This window comes from Micromesistius poutassou, assembly GCF_964030765.1.
Source record: "Micromesistius poutassou genome assembly, chromosome: 17".
In the NCBI taxonomy this organism is placed as follows: domain Eukaryota; kingdom Metazoa; phylum Chordata; class Actinopteri; order Gadiformes; family Gadidae; genus Micromesistius; species Micromesistius poutassou.
Window position 1 is genome coordinate 3,261,221 of NC_140287.1, and position 21,513 is coordinate 3,282,733.

Sequence of the window (21,513 nt, forward strand, 5' to 3'; positions counted from 1 at the left end):
ATCAATCACACTCACACCAGGTGGTATAATATCACCCCTTCTAAAGAAGTGGTTGTTCGCATGAATGTGGTCTTGTTCTACCAGGCTACTAAATGGCTGCCTATACGTTCCATTGTGTGTCCACTAGATGGCGTCCAACTACCATAAATAGAAAATCCACATTCACGTTCACGGTAATAGTAGTCTAATATGCATCACAGATCACAGGTATATTAAATTCATACAATTAGCATTTGTTGCCACCTAGTTCATAATATGCAACTAAACCACTGTAAATTAAGCACTGTAAATGCACTGTGTTTTTGCACTACTTTTGTGTTTATTAAAGTCTCTGTTGCTTTAATTGTTCTGAATATGACAAATAAACCATCTTTACAGCCACATCCTTTGTTTGAAAATGATGCCTCTTAAAATGAAGTAATATAATTGGAACAAAAAAGTTGGGAACCCCTGGAGTACCAAAAAAAAAAATAACAATAATAATATGTGGCTGAAAACAACGTACAACTATAAATGTCTGTGAGTGTCAGAAGTTGTTGAGACACACAAGGCTTGTTATATCATTACTAATAATACAGTACACCATAACAAACTAACAACCCAAAGACCCAAAACTCAACTAAGGAAAAACTTATTCAGCCTGAGAGTGATCAACATATGGAACAACCTACCATCAGAAATGGTGAACGCTCCAAGTGTCAATTGCTTCAAGAACAGACTGGATAGATGCTGGAAAAATCCAGCATCTTCGTACAACTATAAGAGCGACATAGAAACTCCCAAAACATAAGTAGCCTACCAGCAAACACCCAGTAATATGTAGATCTGATCATAGTGGCAACTAGAGCCAGCGATCACAAGAGAACCTAAGGTAACCTAAGGTAATGCAAACAAAAATGGACGCTAAAGTAAATGCTTAAGTAAAGACAAACAGAACAACAGGGCAAACAAAACAAACTGTATAAATTCTAAATTTTAAAGTGGCCCAATAGCAGTACTTCTTTTTGTCCACTAGGATCTGCTATTTCCCCGCTGAACGCTTCCCTGCGCCCGCCGTCCAGCCCCTCTGGCACTGGCAGACCGCTGTGTTCCAGCCCGCACTCCCATCAACCGCTCGGAAAAATGACAGCACGGAAGTCTGGCTCTCGGCTAGAGACGGAGATAGAAAGATGCCGCTCAGAGTGTCAGTGGGACAAAATACCGGAGTTAGTTCGACAGCTGTCGGCCAAATTAATATCCAACGGTAAGCCATTGAAAAACATGATATTACCCGTTTTCTGATCATAGATTCCGTCTGCGGCCTTCGAGGTTGTCATCATCCTCGGTCTTTCCTATCCGCGTCATGCGTCTTAGGGGTTCATCTCGCGGTAAGGCCGACCGACGGATAGCTAGCAACACGGTTCATTCTGATGATGAAAACGATTTGACAACAGCCCTGGTCAACCATAATAGAAGGTTTTCTTAATCACAAACTGCAATCAGACGACCCGTCTAACGGGACACCTATCTAATTGAAATTAATTCAAGGTACGACAACTTTTGAGGAGCGTTGTTCATCCGAAAAGAGGGACAGCTAACTCCCATGCTAGCTGTCAAACCGGTGGCAGGTTGGTGACACAGGAAGCTAGATTTGCGGGTAAACAAATGGAGTTGTTGTTTGTCTGTGAGTTGTTTAAACATATGCTATTGCCAGTTGCAAACGAGTTTTGGTTGGGTCGTTTTTTTTTACTCTTAATTTCTTTCTTACCTGTATACACAAGGAGTTGAATGAACTTGAGGATAAAACAGCCTTCATACTTGCACTGGTTCAAATTGATTGCGTTGATTGCAAGAAGCTTGTATAGGCAAGCTCTGTAAGCTGACAGTATTTATATATTTATGTACTGTCAGTTCTGTGGGACTAGTGAAAATACTTAATTTTATTATTATTATTATTATTATTATTATTATTATTATTATTATATAATGCCCTCAGACTTGTTCATCACTGTTGTCTATTTGGTCCTCCTGATCTTGCCACCAGCACCCCACAATACAATAAGAGAAGAGTCAGTACAATACAAATACTTCAATATAATGACACTCATTTTTGAGTGTCATTATATTGAAAGTTCTCATTTTTGAAAGTAGACAATACAGCCCTCTGTCTTTACCTGAACACGTCTGCTGTTATTCAGTCATTTAAATACTTCATAGGATTATGCTTGGATCTGTAACATATGCGTCATTGGGTCTCACAGCTCAGCATTAGTAACAGGATTATTGCTTGAGGCTAGGGTGATATGGAAAAGAAAAATGTCAGGATAATCTTAGGAAGCCTACACAATATTAATGCATCACCGAAATCTGGTTGGTTGAAAAACCTGAAAATATATATTATTTTTTAATTCTTCTAGGAAAAAGAAAAAAAAAATCATAATTAGTCCTTCACATCTATATTACAATTATATGTTTAATGTGTTTATGATACGATTGAATGAAAAAATACTGCTGACTGTGTGTCACAGATGACCTGGGCGAGCTACTTCTGGCAGAATGTAAGCTCCAGACATATCTGAAGGAGAATCCCATTAAGCAAGGTGCCAGCCCCCGGGGCCCCCGGCCCAAGCTGGTGGAGGTCAGGAAACACCTGACAGCGGCCCTGGACAGAGGGAACCTCAAGGTGAGCATGCAGGAGGTCTGGAGAGCAAGCTGGGCTTCTTGGCTGCTTGCTTGTGTGTCCTTCATCTGGTAACGCATTGGTGCTGGTGACTTCGAACAAAGTCTGGTATGTCATGAGTTTGGCAAGTCTTCAGTTTGTGTGCATTAGTGGGCTGACATTTTGAGTCTGTTTGGATTCCTTTATTCTGGATGTGTCTGTCTCGCTTTACCCAAACGATTTTCTAAAACAACACAATGTGATTGTAAAGCTGTTTACGCTTTTTTTTGTGCCTCCTTTTCCTTCTCTCTCACCTGCCCCTCACTGTAGTCCGACTACCTGCAGGAGGCCAGCTTGCTGATGGCTAAACTCTGCTATGTGGAGGGAGAGTACAGAGATGCCTTAGGTAACATGGACGCTCCTTGATTGGTCCAACGTCGCCCCTTTTCGTCCACACAGAGCTCTGTTAACATCTGATTTGGTGTGTTGACAGGGCACTATGGCCGAGTGAGTTTGGACGAGCTACAGCTGGCAGGAGCGCCTGTCTACAGGCTGTCCATAATCGCAGAATCCTACGCTACTAAAGGTAAAGCACATGTATACAGCTTGACCCATGTACAGACTTGTCTCAAGCTTGTAGCCTATCTGAGTTTACACTAGTCCAAAGGATTGGATTGAAAGAACCTCACCAATCCCAAGGAAACCATTTGACTGGGAGAAACGCCAGCCTTTGGAACTTTGATGACTCAGCTCTGTCTTGCATAATGTCATTATATTGTTTATATAATTGACGCTGACGCTAAATACGTAATAATTTGTCAGTTTAGTTTTGATCCCTAATTATGTCATTCAACCCCATGCGGCAGACTAAAGTTCGAGCTGTTCATTAGAACTGCTGAGTAGGGGATGAGGAAACAAAATACAGTATATGATGTCACACTAATGTTCATATTTTAGATAAACACCTGAAGTCTGGTGACAGACAAGCTTAAATCTGGGTGAACAGGGCGTTTCTCTTCCTTCTGCATCATATTATTTTCGACCAATCGTGTTGCTGGAGGCAGGGATCATTAACTGCATAATTGGCAAAGATAAAACTCGGCGGGTAAACTGAGTAAACTGATGAAAAAAGTGACTGTAAACCTTTCAAATCAATACTGTATATATATATAATAGACTCCAGACAGTAGAAAAACACGTAGACTGTAGAAATGGAAACGGGAAACAAGCTGTCTCTCTCTCTCTCTCTCTCTCTCCATCCCTCCTTCCTTGTACTAAATCTGATCACATGGGTCAGGTTTGTGTCTGGAGAAGGTCCCCACAGCCTCTCCGTCACTGTCCAATAACAACACGGGGTCACCGGCGTTGTCCAATAGGAGGGCAAGTGAGCGGGACCAGGAAATCATCACCTGCTACGAGAAGTCAGGAGACATCGCACTGCTCTATCTGCAGGAGGTCGAGAAGGTGTGTGTGTGTGTGTGTGTGTGTGTGTGTGTGTGTGTGTGTGTGTGTGTGTGTGTGTGTGTGTGTGTGTGTGTGTGTGTGTGTGTGTGTGTGTGTGTGTGTGTGTGTGTGTGTGTGTGTCTTGGCCATCATGTTGTCACAACTCACCATCAGGCTGGGCCCATGTGGCTCAGGGTTCTGTGAGCAGGATATTGTGTGCATATGCCTTGCAGAAGTGATTTTGTAGTTGATGTTGTACGTGTCTTCACCTTGTGTCCCCAGGCGCTGTCAGCGGGGATGCAGAACCGCAGCCCCAAGCCGGGGCCCGCGGCTCACGACCAGGAGCTGGGCTACTTCCTGGAGACAGGCCTGCAGAGGGCCCACGTCATCCACTTTAAAAACGGGTGAGCGAAAGGAGAGAGAGACGGGGGCTTTGTGTCTGGGTCCCTGGGTCCCTGTCTGATGCAGTGTAGGAGAGGTGACGGCCGGAGAGCCTTCAGACATGCATACAGAAATGCCCGGCTACTCTTTTCACCGTTGTGTATTTGAGAGTCCACCTTACCCGTTTTCATTTCACAGTATTTTACCTGTTTTTGTAAGTAGAGGAGAGTGAGTTGCACACTTGATTCCTTACAAAACACCCAACTTTTAAGTCGTTTTGAAAGTGTTTTTTGTTGGAATGATATTTGATATTGAACATATGTTCACGCTCTGGATTACAGCGATGTGCAAAAATGCAATCAAACCGTAGACGTCTAACGTTTCAATGTTCCCAATGGATTCAAAACGCTGCTTAGAAGTGTATCTGACCAGCTCTACAACAGTAAAAAGTGGGTAAAATAAACCAATGGAGATCTAGTGTGGTTGTTATAAAGCAGGTCCAACAGACTTGAAATATGTGCAGATTTAGTCAGTTAAATCTGTAAATCAATTTATCTGACTTTCCATATGTGTACATAGGTGGAAACTGTAGCAGACTTTTTTTTCCCACCAATTAAAGCTCTACCAAACGAGTTCTCGTTGAGATTTAGCCTGTGTATTCGATTGTCTCATTCTGTACAATTACAGGTGAAACACTGGCAGTGGAAATGACCATTCAAAGAGCACAATCCATCAGACGTTGTACCTGTCTAGACTTTAGTTTGGTAGCCTCCTCCATGTTAACCCGGTATCTTCTTCCCCTGGTCACTAAACCCACTCCACAAGGTACCGCACGTGTAAAGATCGAAAGTAGGTACCAAAGGGGGACATAGACTCTCAGGCTGGGACCGTAGACACTAGGCGTAGTGGAGCGGTGCCCCCCCCCCCCACCCTTCCCCTCCCCTCCCCTCCCCTCCCCACAACATCATCATCATCCTCCCCCTCCTCCCCATCCCTTTCAGTTGCACGGCTGAATCCTGAGGCAACGCTTGAGCTTAACCTAAGCCAGCTCCAAGCGGAGTAGCTCCACCCTGCCTGGTTTGTAGACTGTGTGTGACTTGTAGACGTGTCCACTGTAGACCTTCCACGAGCAGCCCTGTAGTGACCCTTTTTGTGAGGCTGCAACACTCAAAGAGTGTATTTGGTTGTTTATGACCTACATGGCGTATTTAGGGAAGTCCATTCAGAGTAGCATCCCTTACAAATAGTAACACCGTCCTATATAGCTGAAAACCAAGGCAATGAAACGTTTATTTGTGTGCATATTTATTTGTTTGTGGTCTTTTCAATTTGTTTGTGTTACTTGTTAAATGCAATCTACTTCTTGGGGTCTTCATAGAAACTTAACGCGGGGAGTCGGCCGATTCAGGGAGATTCTACGGGCCGTGGAGACCCGGACCACCCAGAACCTACGCATGGTGAGGGAGCACGTGTATTTTTGCGATAGTATGACTTGAATCTGGTCATATTTTTCTATCCTTCATAGATGAATGAACTTTTACAAACTTTTTTTTAATATTTGGGCAAATATCATATATATAGTTTGATTGCAGAGTAACATTTACAACTTGTTTTAAAGGCAGCATTTGGTGGGTTGATCCTAGGTGTCTTTTTTTTGCCATTTTAAAGTGGTATGATTGAAAAAGAGCAGGTACAAGCTATGCAAGGACAGCAGGAAATCCAATCTACCGATTATGACGTGTTTCATTAGGTAGAGTTTTATTTTTGATGTGGCATTCCTACATTATAATACACCAAGCCAAATGGCAATGCTGCTTTACCATTTCTGTGTTGTGGTGCTGTAAAAGGTTGTATATCATTGGCAAAAGTTTCCCTGATCTGACCTCCTAGTTTCACAGAGAAATAGGTGTGACATAACAAGTCATGTTATTGAATGAAGTATTAGTATATAGTAAGTATAGTACTGATTGGGCTGAAGAAAAGATTTTAAAAAGTTTTCAGCAATTTTTAAAAATGATTTAAAATGATTGTGTGTGTTTCCTGCTTAAGACCATCGCCAGGCAGCTAGCAGAGATCCTGCTGAGGGGGATGTGTGAACAGAGCTACTGGTCTCCGATGGAAGACCCGCCCATTGTGTCCCCATTGGATGACCCATCACAACAAGGACACACCCACAGCCACAAGACCTACAGCCTCAGCCGCCGCCCGAGACTCTACTCTGGAGAGAAGTATGGATGGGGAACGTCAATCAAACCATAACAGTCAAGTTCAATGTCATACAAATTTTTTTTAGAAGATATCCTTACCTTTTCTCCTAATCCTTCTCGCCCTCTCTCAGTCTCTTTTGTCCTCAGGAGAACACTGAGGAGGCCTTGCTGCTGCTCCTGATCAGCGAGTCCATGGTAAGACGGGAGCACCCCCGCCCACCCTAGACAAGATCGTCTTTTAAAGCTGCACTCTGAATTTTTAGCTTGCCCCACTTTTTTGGGATGAAATAGTCTTTTTATAGAGTCTCACGCTTCTGACGCATCTGTGCGACTGCTGGCCATTGCGATTGGACCCCGAATGTGTGAGAACCGTGAGACTCACACTAATAAAACAGGATTTATTCAAAACACAGTGGTCGAGCAAAAACTGCTGCCTGCAGCTTTAAAATAAAAGTGGACTCTGAAGACGGTGATAAACCCACCATCTCCATCTCAACATCGAAGTCGATTTCATCACGCATGTAGCACAGGGTGCATGACAAACAAATAAGTGGATCAGCGGTGGGTGGTTTGTTGTCACACACCGGGCCAGGTGTACCATAAAGACCCCGTACAACACTCCCACACTCCCCCAGGCCAACCGAGACGCAGTGCTGAGCAGGATCCCCGAGCACAACAACGACCGCATCATCAGCCTCCAGTCTGCGTCCGTGGTGTACGACCTGCTGACCATAGCCCTGGGGAGGAGGGGCCAGTACGAGATGCTGTCCGAGGTAGGCACACACACACGCACACACACACACACACACGCACACACAGGAATACACACGAACACACATCGCTGTAACCTGACATCGCTGTAACCATCGCTGTAAACTGTCTGTGTGCCTGTTCACAATCGTTGTCAATCAATGATGACGATCATTCTCATACGTCTCATTCTGCGCGACGGCAGTGCCTCGAGCGAGCCATGAAGTTTGCCTTCGAGGAGTTCCACCTGTGGTACCAGCTGGCGCTGTCGCTGATGGCGGCCGGCAAGTCGGCGCGGGCCGTCAAGGTCCTGAAGGAATGCATCCGCCTGAAACCCGAAGACCCCGTCATCCCGCTGCTGGCCGTCAAGCTGTGCATCGGACCCCTGCACTGGGTGAGGGACGCTAAGCCTGGCCGCCCCCCCCCCCACTAACTGCTCCTGTTCACCGCTGGCATTAGAACGGCCCCCCCGGGGGGATGAGGATCACAGATTCACAGCTAAAAATAAGACGTGTGAACACTTCCAGCGCGCTTGATGGGTCGCTGAGGATGGGTCCCGGTGCTTGGTGTGAACTAAGACTATCCGGTCTCGGGTCACTGTGCGGATACAAGATGCTACGGCGGTGTATCGGCAGGAATTTGGCAATGCAATACGCAGCACAGGATTCATGTGTCCACCCCTACGATATACAAGGTCTGAGGAGGACTTACGATTGATAAGGTTTGACGATGAGATGTTTTAAGTTAGTTAGTATATTTATACTAGGGCGTTTAGCCTGCGCTTTTGTCCAATACAACTTACAACCATTCACACAGCGACAGCGGTGGCAACCACACAGGGTTAGGTGCCTCGTTTAGGGACGCCTCAACACTGCTAGGAGGAGCCGGGCCCACTCTACCTCCTGCGCTACCCCCTCCCTTGATCAACTCTCTGTTGATCTTTACAAACGAATGCCACTCCCCCTTTTACCCTCTCTCTCTCTCTCCATTCATCGCTGCCTCTCGTCTCGTCTCGTCCCCTCTCTTCCGGTTTGAGCCCGTTGCAGCTGGATGAAGGGGAGTGCTTCGCCAAGATGGTGGTGGACATGGGGGAGAAGGCTGCAGAGTTCAGGGCCAAGGGCTACCTGGCCGCCGGCCTGGTGTACAGCCTCAAAGCCACCGACGGTGAGGCTGCCTTCAGATCACCGTCCACCGCGCTCTGCATGTCCTCGCTTTAGAAGCCAGTTCTAATTTTCCTTTTGGATGTCGTTCTGTCTCTCTGTCACTCTCTCTCTCTGTCACTCTCTCTCTCTGTCACTCTCTCTCTCTGTCACTCTCTCCAGCATCGCTGCGAGGCACGCAGGAGGAATACCAGAGAAAAGCACTGGGGGCGTTCCAGAGGTTTGTTGTCTCCTACTCCTCGTGGTTGTTTGTTAATGAACACGCCAAGTCTAACCGGTCACCGGATCAGCCCTTTTGGATCACATTCTTTTATTGCATTTCTTGGTAAAGACATCCATACGTTTACTATTATCTTCCTGCCCGACTGTTGCTGTGTCTGTCTGTCTGTCTGGATGGATGGATGTGTTTCCAGAGCCCAGAGTCTATCTCCCACTGATCACCTGGCGTCCTTCTACCTGGCGCTGCAGCTGGCCGTCTCCAGACAGGTAATAGCGTCTAAAGTCGGAAGAAACGGCATTCAACTGTGCATGCACCCTCGCTTTGCATTAAAAAATCAGAGCGGATGAACTGCCCCTATAAGAACGTGTGTGTGTGTGTGTGTGTGCGTGTGTGTGTAGATCCCTGAGGCGCTGGGCTACGTGAGGCAGGCCCTGCAGCTGCAGGGGGATGACGTCCACTCCCTCCACCTGCTGGCCCTGCTGCTGTCCGCCCAGAAGCACTACCACGACGCCCTGAACATCATCGAGATGGCCCTCTCAGAGTACCCCGAGAACTTCAAGTGAGGCCCGCGCACACACACACAGAACCACACACACACACACGTACACAGACATACAGAACCACACACACACATACAGAACCACACACACATAGACATACAGAACCACACACCAGGGTTGCCGCGGATCTTGAAAAGTATTAAAAGTCATTGAATTTAAGTTTCCATATTCAAGGCCTTAAATGTCTTAAAAAGTCTGGAATTATTGGGTGGGCGGCATTAAATTTAATCGGGGGGAGAATTAATGAGCGGGTGTATTTTGTTTCATTTCTATTTTTGTATCTTGTATATTTGTTCAGTTTTACGTTTCATTTTACAACCTACAATGTCCGGTTGGTCAAACCGATACGCTAGAACAGTGGTTCTCAAACGGTGGAGCGTTCTCTAGTGGTACGCGGAGTATGAACGTTTTTTTTTATATATAAAGTTGAAGCAGAGCTGGGTTCACCGTGACTCTCACGGGTTCACCGTGTGACACACGCTTTTGCCTGCTTACACACACGCCACACATCCAACAACAATAACAATCCTGATCGCTCCCCCCCCCCCACGTCAAAAATCCCGATCGCATTGTTAATTTATTACATAAATGAACTGGCTACAACAATGAAACAATAAATGATTTACAATGCTCCGAATGAGCACATGTGTGATGGCCGTGCAGTGTTTTCCACACATAGGCCAATGTGTGGCGGTGCGCCACAGATTGAACAACGAGCGCCACAAATTGATTACGTTTTTCTTATTTATTTTTACTTGAACGCGATTTTTAAATGTAACTCCGCCAGCCCGTAATCGCGCCCCCGTAATGCTGCCAGTCCGACGTGTTCCCATTCCGACAGTCCTGTGCGCGTATGCAAATTAGCCATGTGCGCCAAACAGAAGAAGGGCCCTATCTTGCGCCCGGCGCAATTGACTTTCTACACCGACGCATGTGTCGTTGCTAGTTTGCACCTGGCGCAAAGCTGATTTTCCTCCGCAGCAACCAGGCACCACTACACTTGCATGTTAAATATTATGATGTCAAAGATTATTCATACGTGTGAAACTGCATAGAAATAGCGTGTGGATTGTGGAAACTTTTTTTTCCCTGCATGAATGAACATGAATGAAGTATAGTAGGCTATGCCATGCGTTTAAATAATAATAATAACAATAATACATTCGAGCAAAGTATATTCCAGGCTTCCAAAACAAAATCTAGTTTTAGGGTAAATGATTGGTTAAATGATTTGGGAAAGAACAGCTGATACAGCGGTAAGTTGTACTTTTAAATCAATGCATCTGCAAACACCGTACGGCAAACACATATGTTCTTGACCCAGACATCGTGTACAAGCCCATTACTTTTAGGATTGAAGAGTATTTGATCGTGAGAAAACAGTTTTACCGCGAGTGAGTATTTAATAGAATGAATGAATGCGGGTGATGCTTGGTGCGCGTGTGTGTGCGCGCCTATCTGTCTAAACACGCAAATTAAACACGTAAGTGTGAGAAGGAAATCGAGTCAGTCGACCTGCGATAAGCAGCTGATTCTGAACGGACTCGTCTTCGAGATGGACGTGTTCTAACGCATTTTTAATCAATGAAATGTTAACACAACAGTATATATCTGACCATTTAATTTTCGAAATTGTAGGTGAAGCCGAGCTTTCCTTGCAGTCGAGAAGTCGCCACTACGAAAGAATGCAATGTATCCAACTAGCGGGATCTAAACAAACACTGCGGTCCAGCTAGCCGTCCCTCGTTTTCGCGTGGTCAAGCCAGCCGCTCCAAAATTTTCCAGTGCGCCCTTATTGCTGACTTTATGGCAAATACTTTGCAGCGCTAGTTTACTGCAGCGTGTGGAAACTTCCGGTTTTCAAAATAAAACGTGGGTATTAAATGTATTAAACGTTTATTTAAAAAATATGAAGTGTTAACATTTGATTTAAAAAAAATGAAGTAAGAGTTGTGTCTCATAAAACAAGTATGATCCTGCACTAATTTTGAGCCAATAGGTCACATTACCTGGAAGGAATGCTCATATTTACATTATGAAATGTACTAATAATTCATAAAAAATATAAGGGGAAGTAAAATGCTATAAAAAGAGGTGTGTCTCATACAGCAGTGTAGATCTACTGTCCTACACTCATTTTGAGCCAATAGGTCACATGACCTGGAAGCTATTGAGCTTTAATGCTCATATTTACATTATGAAATGTATTAAAAATTCATATACCTTGATGATATATAGGCTAGGTTTTTTATACAACAAAGTATGCTATTAGGCACAAATATTTGATATTTGTGACTTTGAATATTGCTAATGCCAGAGAATGTCTCATGAGGGTGCTAACATTCTTATCAGAAAAGCTGGCTGTGTTTGGCCATGGAAGAACGTAATTTAGCTGTTTGGCCATTCAATGGAAAACTTGGGCAACTCTGGCTTACTTTCCTCTTCCTCGAAAAAAAAGTCCTTATGTCCATCTCGTGTCGCTGTCGTTGATCCGACTCTCAACATAGGCTTGCTTCGGTCGGCTTCGGAGTGGATTTCTATTTATATGGGTATTCCCCCTACTGATAAAGTGGAACGGATTTGATTGTGAAGCGATGGAAAGAACGCTGGACTAGTAGACCAGTCATGCACTAGTATTTTTGATGGCAAATGTGGGGGGGTCGAAACAACTTTTTTTCAAGGGTGGGGGGGACGTGTCCCCCCCCAATTATATTATGGTGACGCCCATGGTCGTTACTATTCGTTACTCAAACTGAATAAAACTCATAATGAACGGAGTATATAGTGTATAGTCTCGATTTTTTTGCAGCGGTATTGGTATTAAATTTTCCTTTTAGAGGTCTTGAAAAGGTCTTGAAAGTCATTAAATTTGTACTTTAAAAATGTGTAGATACCATGCCACACACACACGCACATACAGAACCACACACACATGCACACAGACATACAGAACCACACACACACACACAGACATACAGAACCACACACACACACACACACACATAGACATACAGAACTGCACACACACGCACACAGATATACAGGACAACACACCACACACACACATAGACATACAGAACCATGCACACACACGCACACAGACATACAGGACAACACACCACACACACAAACATACAGAACCGCACACGCACACAGACATACAGGACAACACACACACACACACACACACAAACATACAGAACCAGACGCACACAGACATACAGGACAACACACACACACACAGACATACAGAACCACACACACACACAGACATACAGAACCACACACACACAACAAACAGAACCAGACGCACACACACACAGACATACAGGACAACGCACACATGCACATACAGAAATTATAACCACACGCACACAGACAGACATACAGACACACATGCACACACAAACAGTTAGCTTTGAACTTAACATTACAATATTTACATTACAATTATTGCATTATCATGCATCAATACAGTTCTGAAGGCTAATTGAAAACGTGTGTGTGTGTGTGTGTGTGTGTGTGCGTGTGCGTGTGCGTGTGCGTGTGCATGCGTGTGTCAGCCTGCTGTACACCAAGGTGAAGCTGGAGACTCTTTGTAGAGGACCAGAGGAGGCACTCCTCTCTTGTAAACACATGCTGGAGATCTGGAAGAGCTTCTACAACCTCACCAACCCCAGGTCTAACACACACAGACACACAGACACAGACACACACACAGACATAGTGTGTGTAATAGAGGTACATCCTCACGTTTTATTTCATCTATATGTTGCAAACTTACTGCATGTACATTTTAAAGGGGTCCCATCCTACCACCAGGGGTCACTCTGATTAGACATTACAAGCCGATTGGTAAGATAAGCCGGGTAGGCTGGTAGACTGGTCAATCCAGCGTATATCTAGGTGGACACGCCCACTTGTGTCACAGGGCTGGGCAAAATAGGTGGTGAAACATGGGCCCTATAATTAATGTTTTGCTTGCATGTCCGTCTGTTTGTGGGTGTGGGTTGCGTGCGTCACTCACCGTGCCTGTCGGTTGTCATAGTGACTCGGGGCGTGGCAGCAGTCTGTTGGACAGAGCCATAGCAGACCGACGACAGCTCAACGCCATGACTCTGCCTGACTTCAGCGACCCAGACACCGGTACGCACACGCACACAAACGCACACACACACACACACACACACACACACACACACACACACACACACACACACACACACACACACTCCCTGTGGTCCTGACACTTCCTCCTCCAGTTGGGTATTCCTCGTTCCTTGCTGAACCTCCTCATCAAAGATGTTATGAGTAACGTGTTCATGATGTGTGGCATTGCCATTTTCCCCGACTCAGAGCCCCGCCCGCGTCGGGCTGTAAGTGAATTGTACGCCGTTCTTCTCCCTCTCCTCCTCTGGTCATTCATCCTCTCTTTTGTGTGTGTTTCTGTGTGTGTATTCCTTGGAAGCCTCAGGTTCCTCGTCCTCTCAGTCCAGCTCTGAGCCCGGCTACCCCTCCCCCTCCTCCCCCTTCTCCTCCCCCTTCTCCTCCCCCTTCTCCTCCCCCTTCTCCTCCCCCTTCCCCTCTCCTCTCTACTCCCCCTTCTCCTCTCCTCTCTGCTCCCCCGCCTCCCCCACGTCTCCCGCCTTCTTCGCCAACGTCCCGCCTCCCCTCCCGGCCACCAGGCAGCCCCCCTTCCCGCCCCCCCTTCCTCCCCTTCCTCCCCTTCCTCCCTGCCGCTTCGCCCCGCCCCCCTCCTCCAAGGTCCGAGGTCCCGCCTTTTGCGACCACGCCGCCCGGCCAAAGCCCTCCACCAATAGTAATCCACCTCCCACGTTAGGCTGCCGTGCTCCAGTAGCATGGTGTGGCGTGGGCCAAGTGCACGTGCACATATGTGTGTGTGTGTGTGTGTGTGTCCGTGTGCGTGTGCGATAAGCGCCACAACTTTCAAGTTTTAATCATTTGAGTATAGATGCTTTAAAGGCGCGGTGGGTAAGATTTGAGAGAGTAAAGAGAGAATGCAGAAGAGATTTATAAAGTCAGTTCCTCTGTCTTTCAGAAGTGTCGCATCCACTCATAGGCAAGATGGATTCCCCGAACCAATTAGGGAAGAGATGACGTGATCGATCAGAAATGCACCATGATCGATCTGCATTCTAAATTATCGAATACCGAGGCAGTTGCACAGTCAACCTGCACAAATGTTCTCAGAGCATTTCACTCATTAATAGCTGACAGATGGCTAGGGCATTTCTAACCAATGACACTCTGCCTGATGAGGTCTTAAATCTTACCTACTGCACCTTTTTAATTGACCGTATAGTTCAATGTATACAATGATTTTTCAGAAGCAGTCATTATTACATGGGCAGAGATTGTGTTTGTGTGTGTACTCAATCCGCACGCACGCACGCACGCACACACGCTCGATCAGGCTGATTGAGCGTGTGGAGGTGATGAAATATTAACCACATTAATCAAGAACCGCTATGCTTGGCGCTCCACTAGCACGGCGCGGCTGAGGACAGCTGGGCTCTGTTGCAATGGAGACATGCAGAAATGCTCAGGTCATCAGTTTAGCCTCGCACACTGCAGACCCCCCCCTCCCCCCCCCCCGATACTGCAGACCACCCCTGAGTAACACACCCTGGGCATTACATCACTTTTATGTATTCACATTATATTTCTTTATTCAGAGGTTGAACGGAGTTGCCAATGGTCCTTTTTCGGTATCTCGTGACCAACACACATACACATGAAACATAATCACGCATAGGAACAAACGCACAACGTTGTGAGTACCCGGTGTTCGCAAGGGGTTGTGCGTTCACCCACTGACGCGTTGGCTGCTGGTGCTTTCATTCCACTGTGTCTTTCTTTTCTTTGTCTTGTCATTCATTAACGATCATGCTTTTGATTTTGTTTTGGGTTTTGTTTGTTTTTCAATCAATTTTCTTTCCGAAGGCGGCTTTCAGGACAGTAGTGCTCTGGGTTTTCCCTCCATGTTTTATGTTTGTAAGTAGTCCTCTAACATCTCTCTTATCTGTTCATCTGTCTGTCTATGTTTTATGTTGGTAAGGAGTCCCCTAACATCTCCCTATCTATCCGTGTTTTAAGTTAGTGTCTCCCTATCTATCCGTGTTTTAAGTTAGTGTCTCCCTATCTATCCGTGTTTTAAGTTAGTGTCTCCCTATCTATTCCTCTGTCTGTGCTGCTGTCCATCTGGCTCTCAAGGCCCCGATTTGCTTAAAATAAATCAGAAAAATGATGTGTTCACAGTACACAGCGCACCAAACACACCACTTCACTGGCAGAAACGCGACGTCAGAAGCATTGCATAGGGCTGCTATCTTCGCAGGGTGAACAGTCACACAATATTCAAACTTTTATGACATGCCTTCCGTAATACAGCGCTGCTTGCAATTGGTCAACAATACCAGGTGAAGTATCTTTCAATATTGGGTATCCGTAAAATATTGTGTCCCCTTTATTTCGAAGTTCGAATCAAGACTTGCTGATATTGTTAAGGATTCTGCACGTTAGTAGGGTCGCTCAAGAAGGGACACTAAGGACATGGAGATTGTAGGACAATTCTTGCGTCATTAAACAAACAACCGACTGGATTGTACCCCGTCGAAATCTGAGCATTGGAAATTTGTATGTTGAGTTTATCGGGGCCTTTAGTCCATCTATCCTTTGAATCTGCAAACCTGTGTGTGTGTGTGTGTGTGTGTGTGTGTGTGTGTGTGTGTGTGTGTGTGTGTGTGTGTGTGTGTGTGTGTGTGTGTGTGTGTGTGGCAGGTGTAATGGTATCCAATTTACTAACTTTAATTTTAAAGGAGCACATTAAGTGCTGTCAGTCAAACATTTGACCCAATATTTTAGACTCCCTCCTGATTCCTATAACGATGCCTCCATTTTATGCAACTTCATGTCAAACAATACCATTACCAAAAGACAAACGTCTATTTGTTTAGCTGCCATGCCTTATAAGACCTACACACACCTAAATTAAAAGACATGAAGTCATTCTCTACATCCATATCATTGGCAGTACTTCAGGACAGCAGTCTTCTTTATAATCCATGTCATATCAAACTGTCAAGCAGAGATACACGATTCATTTGTGTGGCAACATGAGACATGGGTTCAGTTAAAACCAGCCTCATGGCGGTACCGCCTCCGAGACAGCCCTCCCTCAGGAGTGAGTAGCCTGGCTGGCTCTTTAAGATACCTGGCAGGGAGTTCATCTGGCAGAGGGACCAGCTGAGCAGTGGCTCCTGTGCCCTGGCTTAGTGAGTCATAAGCCCGCTACGCTACTACACCAAGTGTTGCGCAAGCTGCGCAGCTTTTCATTGTTTACGCGCTAATCCAACAGAAGAGAACGTGTGTGTGTGTGTGTGTGTGTGTGTGTGTGTGTGTGTGTGTGTGTGTGTGTGTGTGTGTGTGTGTGTGTGTGTGTGTGTGTGTGTGTGTGTGTGTGTGTGTGTGTGTGTGTGTGTGTGTGTGTCACACAACCCTCCCATTGTCCTTCCTCTCAAAGGCACACACACACATTCTGCTTTACCCTTCAAACCTCGAGGAGATCCCAATAGAGGCATAGTGGCTCTCAACACAAACCCAGAGGGCCGATCCCCTTTTCATCACGACTCCAGTGGTTAGACCCATGCACAGTGTTCCGCATGTAGAGTGGTGTCCTTTTGTCTAACAAACGCGTTATCCTCTGGTGTGAAATAACCTTGTGTGTGTGTGTGTGTGTGTGTGTTTTTGTTTGTATTGTTGTGGACCTCAGGGCCCAGTGCTCATCAGCTTAATACATTGAGTTTTGTGTCCCCAGGTTCGGTCCACGCTACGTCCATCGCGGCGAGCCGCGTGGAGCAGGCCCTGTCCGAGGTGGCCTCGTCCCTGCAGAGCAGCGCCCCCAAGCAGGGGCCCCTCCACCCCTGGATGACCCTGGCCCAGATCTGGCTGCACGCAGGTGCCCGCACGCTTTTATTGTGGAACTCAACCCAGTGTTCAGTGCTCACCTCGACTCTGCACAGCCACCCCCCTCCCACCCCTCCCGCTTATCGTGTGTTGTGGCACGTAAAGTACGCACTTATTGTGTGTCGTACTTAGTTATGTTCCTTAGTTGTGTAGCATCTTATCCTATCTTTGTTTTATTCAGGGATTGTATTCTTTAATGTACCGACAGCGATATATTGTTTCACCTTCTTCTGTCCAATGTACTTATTGTAAGTCGCTTTGGATAAAAGCGTCTGCTAAATGCCCCAAATGTAAAGTTGAATCAACACTACCAATCCCAAAGACACGGTCGACGACTACTTTGTCTGCTTAAAGACGAGTTGGACAGTCTCCGCTCTGGATAAGGTTTCTGATGAATGACTACCAGTAGGTGTCAGGCCAAAAAACTGACTTTGAATACCCTGTGGTCAGCGCACACACCTAGATGATACTGATGAATGAGTACAATTCTGCGGTTTCTCTTTGTGTGTTTGGGTTTCAGAGTCTGGTTTTAGGTGCAGTAGTTTGGTATCGGGTTGGGGTTTTCTTCTGATCCTCGAGTTTGTTATTAGGCCAAGGGTTTCATATGGGCTGGGTTTCAGGGTGTCAGGGTTTCAGGGTTTCCGGGTTCTCAGATCTGGTTTGGTATTAGGGTTTCCTTTGGGTTTGGTTTTACTTCCAGGAGCCAATTTGAGCCCACAGCAGAACTTTCAATGACCTTTGCTTAGTGCCCACATGTACTGATAAGTGATGTCATTTCAGTTGTTTTGCCGCGGGTTTTGTATTTCACCCATTTAGTTTTTTGCAATACAAAAAAAAGGAAAATAAATCCACAGCCAGGCGTAGCCTAGAGGTGTTCTGGGTCACCAGGCAGCAGGGGAGCTGACAGTGGCCCATTACCTCACCACCACCACCACAGCCATCCCCATCTCGGCCTTTACTTGAACCCCCCCATGTCTCTCTCTCTCTCTCTCTCTCTCTCTCTCTCTCTCTCTCTCTCTCTCTCTCTCTCTCCTCTCCCTCTCCCTCTCTCTCTCTCTCTCTCTCTCTCCCTCCCCCTCTCTCTCCCTCTCTCTCCCCCTCTCTCTCTCTCTCTCCCTCTCCCTCTCCCTCTCTCCCTCTCCCTCTCCCTCTCTCTCTCTCCCTAGCCGAGGTGTACGTGGGCATGGGTAAGCCGGCCGAGGCCACGGCGTGCACACAGGAGGCGTCCAACCTCTTCCCCACCTCCCACAACGTGCTGTACATGCGCGGCCAGGTGGCCGAGCTGCGCGGCAACGTGGACGAGGCCAAGCGCTGGTACGAGGAGGCGCTGTCCATCAGCCCCACGCACGTCAAGACCATGCAGCGGCTGGTGAGAGCGCGCACGCACACACGCATGTGTGACACGCGCGCACGCACATACACGCATAACGCAGGCGTGCGTGTTTTTTTCCGTCTGTGGCACAAACCACAAAGGACTTTAATAGCGGAGACACGGTGTGTGTGTTTCTCTCTCAGCTTCGTCTCAGCCTCCTCCAAAGAAATGTTTAAAACATGAAAATCTCACTGTGTGTGTGTGTGTGTGTGTGTGTGTGTGTGTGTGTGTGTGTGTGTGTGTGTGTGTGTGTGTGTGTGTGTGTGTGTGTGTGTGTGTGTGTGTGTGTGTGTGTGTGTCCGTCCAGGGTCTGATTCTACAGCAGCTCCAGCGCTACAGTCTGTCAGAGAAGGTGCTGAGAGATGCGGTGCAGGTCAACAGGTAGGGTGGGGGTGTGTGTGTGTGTGTGTGTGTGTGTTGCCTCAGTAATGCACACTATTGTGCGCTGGTAACATTTTGGAGCCGTTGTTTATTTGAAGTACGCTACACCATCCGCTAATGTTTTGAAAAGATTCCAAAAATAGAGTTACCGGGCAGGCGCATCTGTCCTCTTATGGCGTAATTATTGTTTTCACATCACCGTCCCTGCCTCTCTATTTACCACAGGCCTTTTCAAACCCAGCCAGTACCAACTGAGTGTGTGTTGGCCTTTCCACAGGCACTTGCTAATGCAAAATCCTTTTCACCTTTTTATTTATTTGAAATAAATACATTTACATTTGGGGCATTTAGCAGACGCTTTTATCCAGAGCGACTTACAACAAGTACATTTGTTAGAAGAAAGAGAGACCACAATATACGGCTGTCGGTGCAGCAAGGATGTTCATAGAACCAAGTGCAATGCACTAACAGTCGCTATGGGTTAACCCATTCCCTGCATAGAGCCAAACCCTGACACATATATGACCATCCCTGAAGCGTTAGCCTCGGGCCGATAACACATACATAAGCACGGACCGGTTGATTGACTCCTGTGGTCTGCTCCCCTCTCCCCCCCCCCCCCCCCCCCGCAGCACGGCCCACGACGTGTGGAACAGCCTGGGGGAGGTGCTGCAGGCGCAGGGCAACGCCGCCGCCGCCACAGAGTGCTTCCTGGCCGCCCTGGAGCTGGAGGCCAGCAGCCCCGTGCTGCCCTTCACCATCATACCCCGGGCACTATGAGAGAGAGAGAGAGAGACACACACGCACATACACACACGCACGCACGCACACACACACACACACACACACACACATATACACACACACACACGTAAATGCATTCTTGACTGCCAGGCCATCTTCAGAAACCCAGAAACACGAAGCTGGAACACAACGGCAATGTGTTCTTAACCCCCCACCCCCCTTACCCCGAGACTAAAGCATCTATGTGCCAGTGCGGTTGCCATATACAATACTGTCACCCATTCCCATTCCCGTTCCCCAATTGGTGGCGTTTGTGTTGATGCACCCTAATGCACCGTCGACCATGTTGCATGCTAGTGACTGTGTGTGTGTGTGTTCATCCTTGTTCGTGCATTTACATCCGTGTGTGTGTACAGGATGCGTGTTGACATTTTGCCTGTGTATATTTGTATGTCCTAATACCGCTGTTACCGTTGTCAATAAGTTGTTAAGTTGTTAATACCGTTGTTAAGTTAAACACTGCTGTCCTACGACCTAGTCTTGTGTTTTCGATGTTCTAGAATATGCATAGAAAAACCTATGCCCTTAACACATGTTTCACCCTCTCACACGCGTGTGTTCTGCACACATACATGTGTGAGGTACATGCACACACAGAAACATGTTGCTGTAGCCGAGCCAGTTCAGAGAGTCAACCTGTAGTGTTCTCCGTTGACCACAGGGGGACATGAGATATGTGCACATTTATGTGAATGCCAAAAAAGACCTGCTGAGTCTACACAGGCTACCTGCTAAGTATCTCGTAGAGATATGCTAGAGCTATTAACGCCAGTACTATATTTTCCATTGCCATCCATTGCGCTTTATGTAAACCAAGATGTATAAATGAAATTCAATCAGGACGTGTGTTTCCTGTTCCTGTGTGTATAAATGCACCTATAGTGACCGTCTGCTTCAGTGCTCTGTATGTTCCAGCCAAATAAATATTTTCTTTTTCTATTTACTTTTTCTTCAATGTCTCAATTATTTTAGTTTTTTTGTTGTCGATGTACATTTTATTGTTCTGTAGTATTATGATTATTCCTCCATTTTAAAGTCAATATTTCTATTTTTCCTGAGAATTACGTTACCCAGGCTGTTACCAGGGGGTGGGGGGTGGTTACTGTGGCCAGTGCCACGATGGTGTGTGTCTGAAATTGGAGATGCGGGAGATTATTATTGTGATTGCCTGTGATAAATGATACATTTTGAAATGACATGTTTTTACATTCTCAAACTGTTTGTGGCGCTCTGTGTGCGTTCGGCCAGTCACTCAGTGGTGTGCAGGTGATGAGTCGACCCGGGGCCTCATGTCATCAGAGGATTAAACCGGTCACACAGGTTGACGTTCATTGTGCCTCAGTGTCAGGAATCCCTGTGTCCCTTTGTCCGTTCTCTCTCACACACACACACACACACACACACACACGGGGGTCGAGACTAGTGGTATCAGTAACCAGTCTGGACCTCCCCAGCGCTCAGTGACCTCAACACCCCCAGGCTTCTACTGGGCCTCTCAACAACCTCGTTCACCGCCCAAATGAACCGTGTGGAATCTCGATACGTGTTCACACACATCTTGGTATTTGTACATGTTTGAGTTTAACTTCAGACATCACGATTTAGACTCTG

At 46.5% G+C, this 21,513-nt stretch overlaps 1 protein-coding gene across 1 annotated transcript; it reads left to right on the plus strand.

The window, feature by feature from the left end:
* The first annotated feature begins 1,100 nt into the window (after positions 1–1,100).
* ttc7b (tetratricopeptide repeat domain 7B) lies at positions 1,101–20,845 on the plus strand. Its single transcript, XM_084481752.1, has 21 exons — positions 1,101–1,243; positions 2,508–2,662; positions 2,969–3,044; positions 3,132–3,224; positions 3,936–4,102; positions 4,364–4,485; positions 5,841–5,919; positions 6,512–6,690; positions 6,801–6,864; positions 7,305–7,442; positions 7,625–7,813; positions 8,466–8,583; positions 8,742–8,799; positions 8,993–9,065; positions 9,198–9,358; positions 12,923–13,039; positions 13,408–13,505; positions 17,197–17,337; positions 18,512–18,714; positions 19,025–19,098; positions 19,731–20,845. Exons 1-21 carry the CDS (start codon positions 1,123–1,125, stop codon positions 19,876–19,878), a joined length of 2,574 nt encoding a protein of 857 aa, XP_084337878.1. The 5' UTR covers positions 1,101–1,122; the 3' UTR covers positions 19,879–20,845.
* Positions 20,846–21,513: the final 668 nt, after the last annotated feature.

Coding starts and splice junctions, on each gene's coding strand:
- ttc7b (XM_084481752.1), top strand. CDS start 1,123: ATGACAGCACGGAAGTCTGGCTCTCGGCTAGAGACGGAGATAGAAAGA. Junction 1,244..2,507: donor GGCCAAATTAATATCCAACG/GTAAGCCATTGA, acceptor TGTGTGTCACAG/ATGACCTGGGCGAGCTACTT. Junction 9,359..12,922: donor GAGTACCCCGAGAACTTCAA/GTGAGGCCCGCG, acceptor TGCGTGTGTCAG/CCTGCTGTACACCAAGGTGA.